Source organism: Apteryx rowi, unplaced genomic scaffold (genome assembly GCF_003343035.1).
Source record: "Apteryx rowi isolate R43461 unplaced genomic scaffold, aptRow1 scaffold_19, whole genome shotgun sequence".
NCBI classification, from domain to species: domain Eukaryota; kingdom Metazoa; phylum Chordata; class Aves; order Apterygiformes; family Apterygidae; genus Apteryx; species Apteryx rowi.
The window spans coordinates 1,356,089-1,376,490 of NW_020448196.1; the positions used below are offsets into that span (position 1 = coordinate 1,356,089).

General features: G+C 52.1%; 1 protein-coding gene across 3 annotated transcripts in view; it reads right to left on the bottom strand.

Moving 5' to 3' along the window:
- Positions 1–9,753: 9,753 nt before the first annotated feature.
- PTGES (prostaglandin E synthase) overlaps positions 9,754–20,402 on the bottom strand; it is a 31,484-nt gene continuing 20,835 nt past the window's right edge. For 2 of the 3 annotated variants that reach the window (XR_003252925.1, XM_026062284.1), the window contains 2 exons: positions 18,306–18,492; positions 16,233–16,315 (listed from right to left, as the gene is read on the bottom strand). Coding sequence is in view for 2 of the 3 variants with exons in the window: in XM_026062284.1 (XP_025918069.1) it covers positions 16,305–16,315; positions 18,306–18,492 (198 nt within the window). In the remaining variant the exon portion in view is untranslated. Of the gene's footprint in view, positions 12,308–16,232; positions 16,316–18,305; positions 18,493–20,402 lie in introns of those variants that run through there. The other variant, XM_026062285.1, reaches the window with a different exon arrangement.

Sequence of the window (20,402 nt, forward strand, 5' to 3'; positions counted from 1 at the left end):
TCTGGTGTGGCCTGGAAGGAAAGGCATCAGCCCTGCTTTCCTACAAGGGCCTTGGATGAGCCAGGGAAGCTGGAACAACCAAGGGAACGTAGCAGTAAGTTGGAGGGCCAATACAGCAATTGCCGAGCTGTTTCCTGCAGATAAACACCCTCCAGGACGCAAGGCTGAGAGGGCCCAGACTACACATGTGCCTGCCCAGGAGAGATCCCATGTCCTCCCCAGCCCTCCCAAAAGCATCCCACTGTACTGGGGCTCTGGCTGCTGCTGATTGCGGTATCTGGCAGCTGCAGTGACACCAGGACTCTCTGCTTCACCCAAATAGCGCCCGCTCAGAGCGGGGAATACACCACACAACCGGAGGCCATTTCGCCGAGCCAAGACGCAGAGACCCGCGTGTTTGAGCGGCCGAGGGACCCGGCCCCTTGGGGCAATGCTGCCAGCAGTACTGCCCCGGGCTGCCCCGACCTCCACTCCCATCTCACCAGCATGGGGGGCCGGGGGCAGAGGCGGGAGAGGAGCGCGTGGCCCCCCACCGTGGGGTGAAGCCGTGCCTCTGCAGTCACGCGCAGCCCCCAACGCCAGGCTTCGCTGCTCCGCCGAGTGCAAACCCATCGCGGTCAGGAGCAGAGCCCTGCTCTCCAAGCACCGCGGCCAGAGGGGATGCAACGGACACTGCCCATCTGATCTAGGTAGACAAAAAATCTCCTTAAATACCCACCCCGTGCCCCTCACCCCTCTTTCCAGGGCTGGTTACTCTCCTGGCTTTACCCAGTTGGAGTGCAATGGGGAGGCACGGGGAGCACGAAGGACCCCAGAGAGCCACGACCGCAGAGAAACACGACGCAGAGACCTCGCAACAGCCAAGACGCGCCAGGCTGGGGAAGAAACGGAGTCGCTGCAGATCAAAACATTCCCCATGAGAAACTCCGCTTGGGGCAGGAGGAGGGGAATGCAGGGGTTCCTATTCCCATGGAAAGCACAGGGCTCTTTTTTCGGTTATACAAGATGAAACCACAGGGATATAAATGTCGCTGCCTCTTTGAGAGCATTAATGAAAATAAACCCATTTAATAGTTTGCAGATGCCATTTCTGTAAACCTAAAAAAAGCAGGGAATAAATATTTCTTCACTAAATATCTATATGTATATATATATTTGAAAACATTCACGCCTAATCTTAGGGCCCCTCCTTTGCCACGCTCTTGGCAATTTATCACAGATTGCCAGTCAGTGTCAAAGCCTCGCAGAGACGAGACACAAACTGCGCCCATGGAAGGATATCGGGAGGGAGGGATTATCGTAATCTAAGCTCGCTCCCTCTCCTTTTTTATTTGTACATTGCAATTACTTGTAACAAGATCCACGGTGGATTTTTCTTTTTTTTTGCATGTCTATGTTTTGGAAATTTTTGTAAGGTTTTTTGTAAAAACAACTCTTGTGAAATAATGAAGGAATAAATATTTTACTGAGTAGAGACGTGTCCACGCACGCGACGGGGACGTGGCCTTTCCCTTGCCAGCTGCAGCCTTTCCCTTGCTGGCCACGGCTGGGATGGTCTCCCCACCTGTCCTAGATGAGCGCAAGCGGCATGGGCAGGGGCGATCGACTGCTCCCAGGCAAGGATTAGCAAGGAGATGAAAACCACGAAGCCAGCCACCTTCCTGCCTGCGATGAGTCCGGGCAAGGGTTTCTTTCCCCCCGACTGCTATTCCTTGCATCGGAGGAAAGCTTCTAGCAGGGCTTGGAGGGGAGGGGAAGGAGAGATCCAGGCGCCTTTGCAAATACAGGTCCTCACATCGTTCCTGTCCCTGCTCCCAAGGGCCTGCCCTAAGGACCTGTCTCCAGCGCTGTTCCCTGGCCGGGTGAGCCGGGATCTGCGCTGAGCCTCTGCCAGCCGAGCTGGGCTGGAGCAGAGGGACCACATTGCCGCAGCCGAATTTACGGGCATTCTTCAGGCTCAGAGACCTGGAGCTGACGTTCAGAGGGGACGGAAATTTGCCTCGAGGGGCGCAGAAAACTGCCTGGCGAAGGCCCCTGCGTAACAGCTAATTGCAGGGCCTTGCCAGATCCGTATGATTTCATTACAGGGGCATGAGCGTGGGCTATTGAGGGAAGGGGGCGTTAGGGAAGAGGGCCCAGTTTGCTCTGCCCCTTTGCAATCCCCCTGACTGAAGGGACCGTTGGCGTTTGGAGCCTGCCCCACGCCAGCTGCACGGGGCTGCCCAGCTCCCGCGATGGGGGAAAGCACCGTGCTCACCCTGCCGCGATTCCCAGCCTCTCCCACTACAAGGCCAGGGAGCTTGTGCTAACACGGGCCCCACGCGCTGGGGGCTGCTACGCGCCCAGCTTTGCACACCGTCTCTGGGACCAGCGCCTGGGGAGCAGCATTCCCAGGCCCACCCAGAGCATCCCCCTTCCTGGTGCACAGACCCATCCAAACGGCTTTAGCCCAAGCACCTATTCACCAGGACAAGACCAGGATTTGAGCACCCCCTGTCTCTGGGAGCAGAGGGGTTTAGGCTGTTGGGCCAGTTTATACTGTGAAGTCCCAGCAGCAAGGGAACGGGTCGAGATGGGACGGGGCCAGGAGCAGGTTGCCCTCAGGAGAGCCCTTTACTGCTACTTTACCAGGTCAAATCCAGCATCATAAATGGGGGTGGAACTCTTCAACCACTGACTGAGGCTTCACAGACATCAGGGCAGGTGGCTGTTACACGAGTGTCTTCCTCCTGGAATGAACACTCACGGCAGAGACCACTAGAAAATTACAGCAAGGCCTGGGGAGTTTTGAACAGGCAGCACGGAGGCCTGAGCCTGCTGTGGGAACTGGAGGCGCCTGAGAAACAAGCAGTTGGGTCTCCCGCACTGTCACTGCGGCCCCGTCCAGGCGGTCGGACTGACATCAGGCTCCTGGGCTTGGTATGTGAAGGGGGACCAAAGTAATACTTGGGCACCTTGGAGGTTTTATCCTCCAGGTCTCTCCAGAAACTAAGCTATCAGGAAACAGGGAGGAAAGTCAGATTCCGCATGAATGACCAGTTAAAAGGTAAGAAACAAAAGGACAGGAATCACTGATCAGCTTCTAGATTGGCAAGGGCTTCCCAGGGAGCCAAAGCCCGCAGTGCAGAGCGGGCACAGGGCATTYGGCCAATGCAGAAGGAAAGCGGTGGCCAGGTGAAGACGACACCAAATAGGTCAGGGCAGCCAAAGCCAACGCTGCCTGCAAAGAGCTCCAGGACCTCACGGTGCTTGAGCTATAAAACAGCAGAGGAAACGCAATGCCGAGAGGTGTGAAGAAGTGCACGGGGGAAAAACTGCCTGACCCCTGCTGCCGTTTCCTCACAGGGGAACGGGATGGACCATCGGGCTGTTGCAGAGCTCAGCAGCTGTCAAACAGCAGACTGAATGGCAGGAATTATGAGGAAAGGATGAGAAAACTAGGCAGAAAGTGTCCTTACAATTGCCATAGAAACCCACAGCACGACTAAAGGCTGAAATCCATTGCTCCAGGATGTTGTGGAGATCAAAGATATAAAGTGGATTCACAGAAGTTAGAAAGTTAATGGTGGGTGGATCTCTGTGTCAATGAAAAATGGCAGAGATTCAACTACATGTGCAGAAAATCGCTGTCCTGCTGATTTCCAGAAGCAGGGAGCATTCGTGTGGCAAAAGGACACCCTATATTTGCCTTGTTTCTTATACCTTCCTCAGTTTTCCATTGCTCCTTGTTGCTGGCGGAAGGCTAAGAGGTCCCAAGCCAGCGCATCCCTATGTGATAATGTTCCTGTTGTCCAGAGCAGCCCAGAACTGAACCCAAAAGCCACCTTAAAAAAAAAAAAAGCATTTTCTCATCTCCAGCTCACCKCCATCACTTCCCAGCTATTTGCGGGGAGAATTTGGCTTCATGCCTCTTCCACCCCTCAGCCACAACCCAGCCACGCAGCCCCCGGCACCGCTTTGTCCCCCTACGTGCCAGCATAGCTGCTACTGCGTGGCTGAATGGCAGCGTGGCCAGCAGACCCCACTCAAACCAGCCTCTGGGGTATTGCTTATAGGACTCCTGCGTCACCCTCCTCCTCCCAACCCACCCTAAATTCCCTCTAGAGACCCAGGATAACTGTAGTTCCTCTCCCACACTTCCAGGAGAGCTCTGCTCCCAGAGACCTCGTGGGGTCCAATGCCTCCCAACAGTAGYCTCCATATTGCCACTTGCTGATGGTCTTCATGGCATGTGGACCCCATTGGGCCACACAGTTGAAGAAGGACCCTTACAGTGACACATCCCCGCTTCCCCCGGAGATGACCAAGAYGCATCATGTTTCATCCCATGTGCTACTTCTGGCACAGCCACTTCAATCCAGCACTCAGAAGAGAGGGAACTAGTCACTCAATTGGGCATCATCCCAGGCCCACTAATGGCCTGCGCTTTCATACATCTTTCCACCCCATTCTTCAGTTCAAGGGGAGGAAAACCAGGGCATGGACACATTATAAAAACCTTGAAAGGAGCACGAATCTCCACGTTGCAGCCACAAAGCTCTTTGTGGCCTCCCGGTGCCAGATGGGCAGCCCTGGGGGCAGTGGGCAACTCCAAAGCCAAAGGAAAGGGGAAAAATCTCAGCACAGCGCTTGGAGTTGTGCTGGTGCTCAAAGCCATGATGTGTGGCTCAGGGTACCTAACATGTGAGTTACAGACCTGATCTCCTGGGTGAGAAGCTGCTGCTGCCTCCCTCTCACCAGCTCCTGGCTCCTTGCAGTCCCCAAGCCTCCCGTTACTGCCCCATTTCTGCTGCTGTCTTTGGTGATCACMCGAGAGTTCCCATCACAGACCAGTGTCCCGCAATGTGAAAGCAGGACCAGAAAATTGGGGTGCAGAAGAGAAGGCCCCTAAAGCCATCCTGRTCGGCTCAACGAGCCACGGTCCCCACGCACCAGCAACATAACCGTCGCCAACTGCTTCATGTTGCTCATGTTTCATAACCACTTATTTACTCATTTAGTAAATGACATRTAGATCATGATGGTCACTTGCCTGGCCTCCTGCCTAACCCCAGGCAGAGGAYGTCACCCAAGCAGCAGCCTCATGTCCTCAGCATGTGGCCATTGCAGAGCATCTCTCTGGAGGACATCTAGCCCTGAATTAAAAGTCCCTTAGAAGTGAAGGGTTTGCAGATCCCAGGGCAGATTGCTCCAGTGACTCATTACCATGAACTGCTGGAAACATGTCCCTTATTTCCTGCTTGAACTGTCCAAGCTTCAACTTCAGCTCCAGCTAGATCAGTGGGTTTCAACCCATGKGCTGCAGGCTCCCCTGACTCGATAGACTACTTCTAAGTGCTCTGCAAACCAAGACAGACAGGTACAGAAAGCTGCAGTTCACCTAACAGGGTCTGCACTCCACAGGGGAGGGATTTGCGGYGAGGATGCTGCAAATGAAGAAGAGCTCAAGGGCACTGTGCTACTTCCTCCGGTTTTCCAGCACAGAGGGATTTTTTCCTCCTATGAAGTGGATTTTCATGGGCTCATCCACCACCAGAACTGACCAAAAACTTTCTGTAGGAGAGCTGGTGTCTATTCACACACCATGGCTCTGGTTGGGGTTGGGGGGAGGGTTGCAAGAACATTGTTTGCAAATTGTGTTTCCTTCCCTGCAACATGTACTTTTCAACCAGCTGACTCCCAAATGGCAAATTTCAGCTGACAGAGGGACTTTCCAGCACCCCCTTTCTTTGTTTCTGACCCCACAGCCCGATATCTGCATGTGGCTTTTGGACTGATGAAAAGTTGAAATTTGCCCCTGCAATATTTTAAACGAAAACATTTTTGTATTGTCATCAGCATTGGCTGCCACGGCAGCAAGACAAAACAGAGCTCACATTTTCCAGCTAGCAGGGAACTACAAGGATGCCAGCCCGTTTTTTCTCCTCCAGAATGAATTATACAGACATCTAGCGGTTAAAACATCCTCCCTTCCCGCTACTGTTGTGCTGAATCCTTCTCCCTCTGGTGGCAAGGGGAAGGCCCATAGACCCAAATCCTGCRGACACCACCTACTTTTAGATGCTACAGAAACATATCACATATGACAGGAACATGTTGTCTGCCGGCAGCTGGTTGCCTCCTGTCCTGGGGGATGTGATGGTCACCCCGAGCTCTACGCTCCGTTTGTAATGAGCATCTCCACCCTGCAATTAATATTTTGCTCATTGCCACTTCAAACCCCAAAAGGAAGCAACCTGTCAGAAGAGAAGTCTACAAGAAGCAGCTCGATAGCAGCTATCACTGGCGGAATAGTGCTCTGCGATAATTTGGGAAGGAGGGAGGAGGCAAGGTTCACTTTGTAGTGGGTGTTAAAAGCCAAGTAGGAATTAGTGCATGCAGACACGCAGCGTGGCTGGGGACAAGGGAAAGCATCACGTCTGTCTGCTCCTCAGAGGCTGCTGGGAGCAGAGGCAAACACGAGCACCCTGTGCCTCTTCCTCAGCATGCTCCCCAAGGAACCAGACCTCAACATCTACCTTTCCACCTCAAACCCTCCTGAACCCGTAGGCTGATTGCATGCAGGTGTGATGGGGTCATCACGGGGGAAGGACACCTCAGCACCATGGAAGAGGCCAGCTGTGGGCAGGAGGAGGGTGACAGGTCTCCCCATGCAGTGGGCCCTCCCGGCCGGGCCCGCTGCCACACGAGGGTGCTGCAACATCACGTACAGGAGCAGGATGTCGGCAGGGTGTCTCGCAGACCTGGGGTGCTGCGGTCCCTCCAGCAGCCCTTCATGGGGATGCAGGCATCGCTGGGGACTCGGGGGGTGCAGAGCTCAGACACACTCTCACTCTGTTTTACCTATTTTTCCTCCCAAGGAAGGGGAGAGATGCAGGTAGCAGCAGGGTTAGGGGAAAAAAAAACAAAAAAAMCACCTTCCCTCATTCCCCCTTTCCAACTAGCAAAGCTTGGGAGATCCCCCCAGCTCAGGCCTAATCCCACCAGCCACAAACGCCTGGAGACCCCCCAGCACCAGTGTGCACAGACCATCATGTCATCCTGCTCCACATCCRTCCCAAGGAGCCAGGGCTCCTCTGTCCGGCCCTCCCTTCCCCAGGAAAACCCCTGCTGCGTGCTCAGTCACAGACCGGCGCTGCCTGCCAGGGCTTGGCGCTGACCTGAGCGCCACGGGACGTGAGAGCRCACACGGATGGCAGGGCGCAGCCCGCGTTTCAGCCCACGAGCAAGCCCGCACCCTGGGAGGAGCTGCTGGTGGTGCTTCAACCCCAGGCCACCTCCGTCACTGCCGGGCAGAGGGGCACATCGCAAACAGGGCRGATCTCACAGTCCAGCTCCAGAGCTAAGTAGGGAAAAGTCCAGCAGACAAAGTTTTCCACGTGCCAACTTCACCCTTGTAAAGGCTGGAGACAAGCAGGGAAACACTGTTCTTTTGCYCAGGGGACTAACCTCTGGGATGTCCACACTCAAAGAGTTGGTCCTTCTTGCCCTACCTACATTTCACAGGAATACTGATTCCTGAAGAGGAATAAATGGATTTGCATGGCAAAATCCTGCAGTACAAAATGGAAAAGCCTCACGTTKGCTAGAGGAAATGGGAGATACTTGGAGAGCAGAGAAGGCTGTGTGGTGTGCCATGGGGAAATGCCCAAGAGGGGATCTTGGTCCCAGATCCTATGAGGGAAAAGGCCTGGATGAAGAGGAYAGATCTGGGGAGCCCTGTATGCCATATAGGCAGGGGTAAGCCCAAAAGAGAGGTGTAGGAAGAATCCTGGTGCTGAACTGGCAGGAAGTGAGTGGGAGGGAAAGGGGGTTTCGGAGGGGGAAAAGCCAGCGGGGAGCCAGCGACTGCAGAGACCTTTGGCTCGGGAGGGTGGAAGTGAAGGCACGTACAGGCGGTGTCAGTCACACTCATACTTTCTAGTTCTGTGGTCTCCAGTGGGTTTTGCAGTATTACCATTTTAGTTTGAAAACCAAATTACTGGGACATGTAACGCACACACCAGAACTCGTGCAGACTGGCAGATGCAACCACTGCCCCTGCTCTGAGAGAGCTGCGAGAGATGCCAGGCACATCCTTCCCCYGCACAAGGGCCGGAGCAGGAATTTGGGTGCTCCGCCAGGCTGTGTATTATTTGGAAAATACAGTGTACTGAGACACAGATGCACAAAAACAGATGGACAAGGAAGGCTAATAACAGCTGCTATGCATGGCCCAACGCACAGCACGTGGAAACACTGCTGGGTCAAGGCACTCTCTGGAAGAGATTTGGGGTGCAAACAGGGAACACCTTGCTGCTTTGAATCCTGCTCTTTTTGGAGGAGAAGAGCTTGGCATGCACTTGTGAATAAGCCCAATCTCCTTGGGGGAGGAAGAAAGCTATCCAGCTCCATCACCCATCTCTGCTCTTCTCACCAGGTTCTAGATATCAGGTGTTCTGGCCACCCCTGCCAAGCCAGCCCCAGCTTTCCAGGGGATGCTTTTAGCTCATCACTTCCACCTGCACACAACGCAACCACCACTGCCAGCTGTACCACGGGGAAAGCCAGCTGACTCCAACTGATTCTGTCTTGGGAGAGCTCCTGATAAYGCTTGGGGCTGATCAGGCAGCCTAATTAAGGGTCGGGCTCTATCCCGCCTCCCACAAACCTCCACAACATTTCAAAATAAGCGCAATGGTTGGGCCTCTCTGAAGTTTGCCTTGTGGGCTTTTTCTGTTTGTTTTTTTGGAGCCGGGAGAGTTCACATTCCCAAGCTTTTCCCTGCAGCCAGTACAGCAGGGTTTATTTTTTTAATAAAAAAAGAAGAAGAAAGCAGAGCTTTGCATGTAATCTCAGCTTCCCTGAGCAGGGCTTYAGCCCCAGGCTCTGAACAGGGAGTTCTGAGGAGGCTGAAAGAACTGGCACCTCTGTGGGCTGGAGTTTTCTGTAGTCCAGCTTCTTCCTTTCCATCCCAAAGTCTCAATCTCAGCTTCACCTCTAAACACAGCAACATGTACTGGAGAGAGTCCATTTTATAAAGCTGCCTCCTTTCTTATTTGAAAGCAAAAAGCATTAAGGGAAAGAGAAATCTGCCAAGTGGAGCCATTTTGTCCATCTCAATCAGCTAATGCATACAGAGATGGGTCAGCACCTCCCAAACACGAATGGTTTAARAAAATAGGGGGAAACCAGGGAAATGAGGTTTCTACAAGGAAAAGGACAGGACTGCTGACCTTGAAAATATGAGAGGCTCCTTTGCAAGTTGCAAGTGCAGGAAGGAGAGCAACCATGTCTTACCTGAATCTCTCCAGCYCTCCAGGATTTAAGCACCATCTTGGCTCTGCAGGGAAGAAATGCCTGGCTGAGCGTGGGCAAGGCATGAAGAACACTCCCTCGGAGAAAAACATCTCATGCTGGCAGCCTGCTTTTAGGGAACTGGGACAGGAGAGAGTCAGGTGAACTCCAAACTTTGTGACAACCTGCTACTCTGGAAAGCAAAGCCAAGCATGGCTGCTTTGCAATTCTYGGTTCCCAGGTCTGCTAAATTGAAAGGATCAGCACACCTGTAAGGCCATGCACACCTGGAAAAGAGCTCCTCTGAAGGGCAGATGGGCCCAGAGGAAAGTGCTGACTCTTTTGGGAGTCCTGGGGCTCTCTAGGCTCTGCAGTAGGTTTTAGCTAAGCACTTTGCAGCTGTCCCACYGAGGCTGGGGCTGGCCCCAGCTGCTGCCCAGCTGCATCAGCTGCTCCCAAAGGAAGGATATATCAGAGTACAATAATTTGTTTTTATTGAGAATATTTGCTTCCTGCCACGAGGATGCATATGCAGCAGCAGAGAAATATACAGGGGTTTGAGACCTTGTTCACCATGTGAGGCAAAAAAGGCTTGTTAAAAAGGGTATTATCCAGACATCTGTTGAGTTGAGACAGTGTAAATGAGAAGTGGCCAAAAGCAAACTGCTGAGCCTGCAGCACTCCTTACCTTCAATGCAAGGTGGACCCAGCTTCCCATGGAGGACAGCAGAGCACTCAGCTCCAAACATGACTCAAGAGCTTARTTTGAGGCCCCATCTACCCTGTGATCAGGAGTTATTGCACAGAAGCTGCTACCCAAGCTGGACAAGTGTTCARGAGCATCAGTGTGAGCTGTCATTTCACCCCTTGGTTTGTGCAGACGGGCGCTTAGTGAGATCTTGATAAGAGCATCTCAGAGGAGAGCTGGCTTAAGGGCAGAGCTTTAGTGCTTAGGACAGGTGGAAGGGGAATCTATTTCCTGCTTGTTCTGGTTTTCCTCTGTGATTTTAGTAAAACCTTCTGACTTGCCCTCAGAGGGAGGAGACATTGAACRACAGAGGCTTCCTACTGCCTTGTCCCTCAAAAGGGTGCTCCATTGCGTGCTGCTGTTTGCCAGACCAGCTCTTAGCACTTCAGGACAGCTGCACAGCAGAAGAACTTATGAGGGTTTGTCATCCTGCAATATTCTGGTCCCAACCTCTGTTCTCCAACACAGCTGCTTTCACACGACACTGCAGAGCAGCAGTATCCTCCTCCTGCAGGGGTACAGCTTTGGGAGAACATTCAAAGCCACTCTGCTCGTTTCCAGAGCTTTCTGCAAACACCCACTAATCCATGTTGCGCACGGCTCGGCAGCAGTGGACAGCAGGAAACARCTGAAAGAAAACACTCCCAAAGCGGTCACGGCACATTCCCTGAATAGCAACAGGCCATTCTGCAGCCAGAGAAATGCTGCAAACAGAAGAGGAAAAAATCTCTCGCCTCACCTACCCAGAAGCATTTTCAAGCATGACAGGCATGTGGATGTACATATCACTYTTGGGAGTAAGCTCTGTGTGCACAYTGCAAAACCTCTGTTTTGTGTGAGCATCTCAATCTTTCCAGGAGGAGTCCCTTCAGCTYTGTATGTGGGTACAGCTCTCTATAGGTTATGCAGTTTCTGCTGGCTACTTCAGGCAAATCACACGGTTGCATCCTGCCACAATGAGACTGAGACCAAAAGGTCAGAGCAGCCTCTTTCCCTTGTGGGCAGTCTGCAAGCAGGGCTGCATGCAGAAGTACATTTGAACAGTTCATTTGCAGACCACTGATGATCACAGCTCAAGCCACGGCAAACAGAACCACATCTGCTGCTTCCTGGGACCTGCCAAAACCCTGCCATGTCCTCTGGGTGGCTTCACTGTAACGGGCAGGTTCCTGCCTCCAGTGAGACTCCCCCGGCTCCTCCGGGAACAAAGCTGCGTTTCTTGGCATGAGACAAGAGGATGAACCGGAAGCAATGAATGCTTCTATGGCTTTACAACACCACCGCTGAGATTTAAACTTCCATGTTACGCTTCCTGGCAGAYACCTGCCCTGACTCTTTTTACCTTCTCACAAGGATAGAAAGACTAATAAACCCCCCCTCTTCCCTGCAAACCAAAACCATCCTAAAAACCAAACTGCCAGGCAGGTCAAATCAGGACCCCAAAGCCAGGCACGAGGAGGTAGTTTTGTTTTATAACCCTCCATCTGTTACTATCATGTTTGTTGACTCACCCCTGCACCAAGAGTTTTGCAGAGCAGTTGGGACCATTGTGGCTCTTCCATCCTGATTCATGGGGTATTATTAACSAAGGGGAGAGGACACATCTTCCCCTTCCCAGTTGTCAAATGAGGCTGGGCCAATTACTCAGTGAGCCTTCTTTCTTTCGATTAAACCTCTTTCTCTAGAGACCCATACATGTGCTTTCACCCTCCCCATTCCTAGCAAGACTGAGAGAAATTTGCCCYACCATCCCCTTCCTGCTCCAAAGGAAGAGTTTCCCCTTCTCTCTGTAGATTCCCCTGCCTAGCTGCAGTATGCAGACATTGGGATTTTATCAAGAACTGCACGGTGTATCCCTGTAGTGCAAGCTGCCTCACCGGCAGCCTACTACGCACGCGCAGACACGCACACACAGAGCATCTGGCCCAGGTGGGGAAATCTTTGTGCTGAAGCAGCAGCAGAGAGCAGGATGAGTGGGCCCCTTGCTCTTGAAAAAGCACCACTCAGGTTTGGGCATCCAATTTTGTTCAGCGTTACCAATACGGGATCGCCGCAACAAGGATCTGCAGAGCCATGGAAAAGCAGGGCAGCTGGGCCACACTGTAGGCCACAGAGCGGGTGGGCGCTTTCAGCCGCAGAAGGTAGGCCACGGTGTGGACAATGCGCCCCACGCAGAAGATGAAGAAGTGGATCCTGGCCACTGTGGGACTAGGGTCCAGCAAGGAGTAGACGGCTCCAAGGAAGAGGAAGGGAAAGATGTTCTCCATGTCGTTGCGATGGGCCCTGAAAAGAGAGACATGCTTGTTCTTTCCCGCCAGGCCTCCCTGCTGTCTCCCATCCTTTCTAGCCAAAATGCCCAGCCCAAGGAGCGCGGGTAGCCCTCTCCTCCGCTGGATGGGATGGAAGCACTCTCCAAAGGAGCTAGATTCCCCCTACACACACAAGCAGTGAGACTGCACACCCAGTGTCTTTCTTGAGGGGATGCTGTGCTCATAAAGCTTGCGGTAAGCTGCCCTGCGTGTCTGAGACGCCTTTGCCATAATGGATGACAGCTTAAGGGTTAGAGTTTTTAAATAAACAAAGCAAAACAAAGACCCTGCAAAGCTGTGAAAAGCTCAAGGCTGGCAAGCCGCCAGCACGACATGGCTCCAGATGTGTCCGTGTTACACAACAATAAGGCAGCCTCCAGGCTGCAGTTTCTCCAAAGGAGAAACTCCCAGGATAGGAGTTTTGCCCCCCTTTGCAGGTGTTTCCAAAGGAGACTGGTAAGAGGTGGCCCAAAGGCCCCTCTGTGCCAATGCGCTGCGCTAGCATCACTTAACTGCACAATAGTGACATGAGAGTGAAAGCTGTGGAATGGGTTGTGCAATGACCTGTTTACACACATGGGGCCAAAGCCGTGCTCTGAGCGCTCATTTGAGAGTGATGGTACTGCCTGGCAGCGCATATGTGTGCACATCGCTGCTACCAAAATAAGAGGAGTAGATCATGATGTCTGCTTAGGTTGTGCTCCTTCCTCTCCCAAGGTAAAATCAGTAGGGTTTCTTCAAAGCAGCTCTTTACAACAGCAGTCCCCAGCCTGTCGTGTGTGTGGATGGAGAGGTAGGAGACTCTGGGGGCCCACCACCCACTTCATCCCAGTGAAAACTGGTCCCCAAAGCAGTGTGGCTTTCCTCATGCTCCCAGTGTCTTTGTCTTTCCTTCTTTTGTTTCCTTACAATGCAGGAGGTTCTTTCCAGCCTGCAGAAAAGAGCCCTGTCCCCTTGGCTTGACTGGAGGTCTCTAACGTTGTGCTGTGGTCGCTGGGGGTGGATCTGGCAGCACAAACAGGGCCAACCTGGAGAGTGACACAGGCACAAGGCTCGGTTGCTTCACTGCAGGCATCCAAAGCTCCTCCCTGTTTGATGTGGTCACTGCTGCATGCCCTGGGAGCATCCGAACAGTCCCTTGTCACCCCTGTCACTCACCCTCTTCCAAGTTGCAGCAGAGACCATCTCCAGCCCCAAACCACTGCCCAGCAGGAGCTGAACGCAAGGAGCAGCTTGAGTCGATTTCTGCAGGAAGCCACCTCACGCAGCAGCAGCGGCTAAGTCAATTTGCCATGGCCTCCTCAGAGCCCCTCCGGGCACCGCTGCCCTGGCACACCTGGAAAGGCCTGAGCCAACCTGCCTGGCTGCTGCCACCTCGGAGCTATGTCCCCTCGTGCTGTGGGGAAGCTGGCACGGCACTGCACTGCCCCGCACAGACCTGCCCTCGGCATCCACTTACGAGGATCTGCTTTGTATCTTTCTCTTGCTATCTCTGAAGGTTTGAGAGGGGTGGATGAAGCCCTGATCAGAATCGCCTTTGCTGCCTGACTCTTGTGCCACAGGATGTTTAAGGGTTCACAGAGCCCAGAGAAAATTTTAAGCAATTTCTTCCCTGAAATAAAGATACTTTTTACTGCTTACAGGCCAAGATGCCTTTGCTATTCTTCTGTGCAAGCTAAGAGAAGTGGCTGTGAAGTTTTATGATGCTCAGTCACAGCTCATTAGTGCAAATACAGGCTGGAACAGACCTGGCTGAAAATTGACTTTAAAAAAGGGAGAGGGGGTTATATTCTAAGCCCCCCTCCTGTCCCTGGAGTCAACTTCATCATGGAGGAGATGCCCAAGCATCTGTCCTGGCAACAGCTGAGTCAGAACCCACCAATTTCATCAGACCAAGGTTTGCCAAAGGTGTCTCAGTCAGAAACTTTCAACACCAAGTGCCCACGTTTTTGGAGGGTTCTGGCTGACTCTGTCGCCACCACTCTGGTTCTTTTCCCAAGCACAACTGACCTCTGGCCAGGGCAACAGAGCAGTGCCAGGAGCCGCGGGGAAGGGCTTTCCCAGCAGGCCCAGGTCACCCAGCAGGTCCCAGACTTCTCCTGCACATAGTGATGCCTGAGGACATGAGCGGAGGCTCTGGGCCCAGCAGCTGGTTCCCATCACCGCGTTGCATGAAACAAACTGTGCACTGAGCTCCAGTAACCCCTGCGCAGAGACCTCGCTGCCTCCATTCCCACACCAGGGCCTGGGTTAACCACCAGGTCAGCAGAGCCAGGGCACCTGCGGGTAAATGTTTCACCTTAGCTGTTCCCAGCCCCAGCTCTGCTGGACCATGAGACAGACGCACCAGCTGTTTGTAGCCAGAACAGCTACCTCAAGGCCTTTCAGACCCCCATTGCCCCCACAAAAGGCACCGTGGCAAGGAAACATGTCGCATCTTGCGGTAACGCCACAAACCCCCCCTGCACCCCAGTCTTCACCAAAATGAGGGTCATGAACATGGTTTTCTTCTGATTTCAGCTATCCTGGGAGATGGCAGCTATCAGCCACCCCACCGACTCACTCCACTACAACCAAATACAAACCCCTAAGAACCGAGCCACGGCAGAGGTTCAACAGGGCTGGAAGGAGAAATGGAAGAAAGGGGAGGAGAAAAGAAAGAAAAGGCAGCTTGTCGTTCCAGGGCTGACACATAGCCAGGGGCCTCCTTAAAAGGTGAGGGGGAAACATCGCGGCTGCCTGCTCGCTGTGCACAGCTCTGTTTCTACCCTGCGCAGACCCAGCAGCTCCCGACAGCTGTGTTGTGGCCCCCGTCCTTCCTGTTAATGCCTGAAAGGAAAACCCTACTTCACCCTTGTTTGGGAGAAAGACCTGGCTTTTGATTTGTCTTCACCAGGGTTGTGTACAAGTTAGCAAAGACCCACCCTGAGTATTTTAACTAGCCAAGGCAAATCCCAGCCTTCCTCAGGACTTTGCTGGAGCTCCAAGAATTTATTTGCCTGGAAGTTTGTCTTTTCTGACTAATGAAAAGAGGATTGTTATTATTACTAATAACATTATTATTTTATTTTTCCTAGCAAGAGAACAGCTCATTTGCTTTCCTTCTCCCTCTAAAAGGCCAGGGATTACGTGGTACTTGCTGTTTTTAAACCAAATCTTGGAAACACCTAGATGTGAGCAGTGTTGTTGCCCACCCACAGCAAGAGCTGGCAGCTGAGGGCTTGGTACCAACAGGGCACTGTTCCACACCTGATTTCCTGTGCATAACCAGCCCACGCATGCGACCCACTCCAATACCGGGGGCACCTCCTTCTGGGGGTGGGGGCAGCAATGCAAGCTCAGGGCTCAAACACCCTCAAGCTTTCAACCCTGAGGAACTGTGAGCCCCACTGAAGAAAGGGAAGAGAGGGAGTAACCTAATTAGTGAGGCAGACATTACTGCCACCATGTCTGGTCTCTTCCCAGGTCTCCAAACAGCACTGGGACCAGTCACACAGTTCCCAGTCACAACCCGGTTGTGCTGTCCAAGCTGTGCAAGAAGCTGGGGAGATCTGGGGTCCTGTCAGAGCAGGGCACAAGGAGCCGTGGGGTGTGGGTACAGGACAAAGCCCCCAGGGGACTGCGGGAGCCTCAGTGTCTAGGAACAGTTGAATCATGTCAGGGTTGGCCATCGGACTCTAAACCTGGATCCTTCCATGTTTCTTTGCTTCAGCGCACACCATGCTCCCATTAAACATTAAGCTGCCCCAGTGTATGGGGTCCTGCCTTGGAGCTCCAGCCATTCAACCCATCTAGGTAATTAGTTAACTAATGAGCCTTTTAGCTTCTCACTGCTTCTTTGCCAGCAGCTTTGAGGGACTGCATCACAGCACAGGAGGAATTCCAGCACCGCCACTCACCTGCGGCATCGCTCCACGTCAGGGTCCTCGCGGTAGTACTGCAGGCCTCCGTTCCGCAGTGCATCCTCTGGGTTAGCAAACGCCTGGAAGACAGAGTTGCCATGGGAGGGCTGTGAGGGGACACGTTTCCAACGCAGGACACAGGAGCTTGATTTGGGTAATTTTACATGCAACTTTAAAACGGCAGAGTTAAAAAACAATTCATGAAGTACTAATCCAGATGGGAGGGGCAGAGTTAACGCACCCCTTGCAGGTGTAACTCCTCCAGTACACCCCATGGCACAACAGAGATCGCTTTGGTGCCTTATGAGATGGTCGGACCCCTTCCCAGGCCAGAAGCACAGTCCAGCTGGCCCAGCCACAGCATACTTGGGGGAATAACCATCTAGGCTGGTTCCCGTCTGGTTTCCACATACAGTTTGTAAGCTCAGGCCTCGTTGGCTGCAGCATTCAGAGCTGCTGAGGGATTTGTATGTTGCATGAATGTTAAGGAGATGTCAGGATAGTATCATCCATTATATTTATTGCAGGAGGCCCTAACAGCAGCCAGAGCTGTGAGTTTCCACTCTAATCCATCCTACTCCCTCTTCTGATAGTTTATGTTTTCAGGAACTTTACAGGCTGAAGTTTTGCCCTCATGTTTTAAGACCATTGGGAATTTCTCCCTGCCTAAGGAGACATTTCAGCCACTACTTCTCACCATCCTTCACAAACACAAGTGCAATTACATAATATGTCAGAGGCAAAATGCAAGTTCTTGGGGGTTAGACCCAGCATGTCCCAATGTGTTTTCCTTATCTTCTGAAAAATCCATCTCCGCTCACAGAGCAGACCCCAAACCGGGGACTTCAAGGGAGCTCTTGGGGTTCCTTTGCAGGCCTGATCCCAGTCCAGTTCTCTCTGCACAACCCCCTTAAAGGAGACTTTGCCAACCACCATATGAGATCACTTCTGGAACAGAGCACAGAGCTTGCAGATGCTGAATGCAGCATCCTAAAGACCATCAGAAGTGACAGATTAGCTCGCCCAACTGAGACAGAAAATTCCCTGGCTGGATTTTTGGCAGCAATAGTTAGTGAGGGAAACAAGCCCTGGGGGAATTGGATCCAAAACCAATAAACTCACAAATAAAACTGATTTATACAAGCTCCCCACCTATGTTGAGAAGCTGTTCCACAGGGACCTGGCTACACGCAACAGGTTGCCTTTGCAGCCTGGAAAAGACCCTAGCACTTTCTTTAATCACACTACAAGCCCAGACTGTCCCAGGACTGGGCATCATTCAGAAACCCAAGGGAAAAAGCCAAATCAGTCAGYGATGATGCTACAGCACAAAAGTATCCATCTTTGCATTATGTCCAAGAGCACAAATATCTCCCTCCCACTCCACTGATACAGCTGGAAACTCCTTGAATACTTTTAAGCAGTTTTTGCAGACAGCTGAGTTTTGCTACGAGTTCAGTTTGGGTTGTGGGTGATAAGATGTCCGATTAACCCAGCACACTGACTGCAGCCAGAGTTCCCAACCCTCACTGTATTCCCCCCCATGTCCAAGAATTATTTCCTCCAGCTATTGTTTTTATTTCCCACAACATTCTGTTCTCCTGGAGCATTCAGGCAGGGATTCAGTCTCTGAAAGCACAAAAGCTTTTTGCTACGCTACAGGAATTCTTTCTCACAATTCAATGATTTGTTCTTAAACCTTTTTCACTTTTCTCCTTTTCTTCCAGACACAGCAAATTAACTTTAAACACAGTCTGTTTCCAGAAGCAGCTCACCTGCATGACATTTTAGATCTGAAATTACTATTTAGATTAGGATTCAGAAACGATAAACATCAAGCTACAGATGGTAGAAACAAACAAAAAGAGCCAAAGAAAAGCGAGGTATTTATCTGCTGCAGCTATAAAACAAGTTTTGCTTTCAACTTAAGCCGAATAAAACTCAACTTGCTTCAGTAAACTTTGTCAGCCTTTACAGGATTAAATTCAGAAAGGACTTGCAAAAAAGCCAAACATAAACCCATGGAAAAAGCCAGAAAAGGAGAGGAAGGAAAAGGAAACTGGAACTTACCTTCTTTCTGAGCCTTACTTGTCCTGTAATGATGGCAACAACATACATTTTTAAAATCAAGATCGTGCTGTAGAACATAAATGACATAAACACTTTGTTTTCCATCATTTTGGGGAAGATGGGGAGACGCTCTGGCGTCTGTAGCAATTACAGCCAGCGGAGATCTTGCTTCAGCTACGAGAGGGCTCTGTGGGAGAGGGGGAAGGAACAGCAATGTTTAAACACAGCAGAAGCTACGACTGTTTTCTCTTGGAAAGCCACGGCCCCAGTACTCCCCTTCAGGCCGGACAGCAGATGATGTGGCAGAGCTCCCAGCGAGCAAAAAACAAATCGAGGAACCGAGAGCACCGTGCTCGCACCGATCCTTGCTGCAGACTGCTTCTGTTTCTCACTGTCTGCTGCAACGAACTCCACAACCCCCTTGCTTGTGGGCCCAGAAAGCAGCAGCCCATCCACAGCTCAACCTCCTGCCCTCCCTAAAAAAACCCCACCACCACGATACCCCGGTGCCCCAGCTCCCCTTCTGTTTGCACCCAGCAGGATGGAGCTGCAAAGAGCATCATCAGCATCATCAGTCGCCCATCAGCAGCGAGGGCACTGCTTGCCCCCCAGCTAATGAGTTGATTAATTGTGCAGCGATTGGAAGGAGGAGGAGTTAGGCGGAAGGTAAGCACCTACCTAAGCCGCATCCAGCCCTGGGTTTCTCTGCTCCTTCTGTCCCCAGCTCCTGCAGCCCCCACCTCTGCGCCAGCCCTCCCAGTGCCCCCCAGTGCCGCCCAGCGCTGCCCTTCCCTCCGCAGCCACCTGCTGAGTAAGGGGGGGCAGAGCCCTTCTGCCAGGCTGCTTCGGGCACCTCCCGTCCGCAAGCAGAGCCCCCACACTGACCTGCCTCGAAACGCGGCCGGGCAGGTAGCAAACTGCAAAGCCCAAACCCACACGCAGAAATAAAAACCAACCTGTCCATCTCCAAACACGGACTGTGCTGCTTTTGTCCAAGAAAGGGGTGAATCAGCGAGTCCGGTACAACTTTATCCTCAGTCTAGAAAGTGGCATTTGAATTTGGAGCTGGCTTCTTCCAGCTATTGAACACTTGTGAAGAAAGCAAGATCTAAGTCTCCGCACAGAAGATGGCAGCTAGGCTGCTCCTTGAATGCAAAGGTTTAACTCCTTCTTCCCCAGGCCTGGCCTGACTGCTGGCAGTACCAAACCCCCTGCACGCCCGCAGTGCAGGAGCAGATACGAGCTCTCCAAATTTATTAACACCGAAGGGCTGGATTTGGGGTTTGGTTCCTTTACACAGAAAAAAAGAGGCTTATTTCAGGCATATGAAAAATTTTAGAGGTTGAGTGGAAAATGAACATTTTGAGGATTTGAGCCGCTTTTTTATTAACTGATGCTTTGGAAAAACAAGTTGTTTCAAGCCACAGAAAATCTCTCAACCAAACAACTTACGGAGTAGGATGGTTTGCCCTTTGCAAAACAACCTGTCAGAGTGTTGGTACTTCTAGGACTGCTTTTGTTCCTTAGGGTTTTTTTAACTGCCTATTGGGCAAAAATTATCAATCACGTCCATCCCAAGAGGGACCAGAGTAATCAAATGGAAACATCACATGTAGCCCCGGACCAGCACTCAGGTCCTGTGCGACTCTGTCGCACAAGGACAGGTCTGTCCCGAGGAATGGGACTCTGGTGGAGTCCCTCTGCCTGGGGAGGCTTGAGAGCCTTTTAGTCTGGGGTGCTGGTGCGAATTTGAGGCTGCCTCGTTTTCTCCTGAGATCAGTGCTGTGCAAGAGGTTTTGTTCCTGCCATTTACTGTTGTGTGCCATGGTCAGCCTCACATGTGAGCTGCGTGCTCTGGCCACCTCAGCCAAAGGGAGACCTTCTCCTGTACCCGTCCAGCCCAGACTTCCTTCCTTCCTTCCATGTGAACTTGCCAGTCTCCACAACCCTTTGCTGCAGGGCAGGGCTAAGAGCCAGAAGAACTCTTCAAGCACACAATCTTTCTCCAGGCACAGAGATCTGCAAATTCTTTACATTTGCCATTGTTGCTCTGCATGGGGCATACGGGGTAACACTGCAAACCCTTAGATTCTGTTC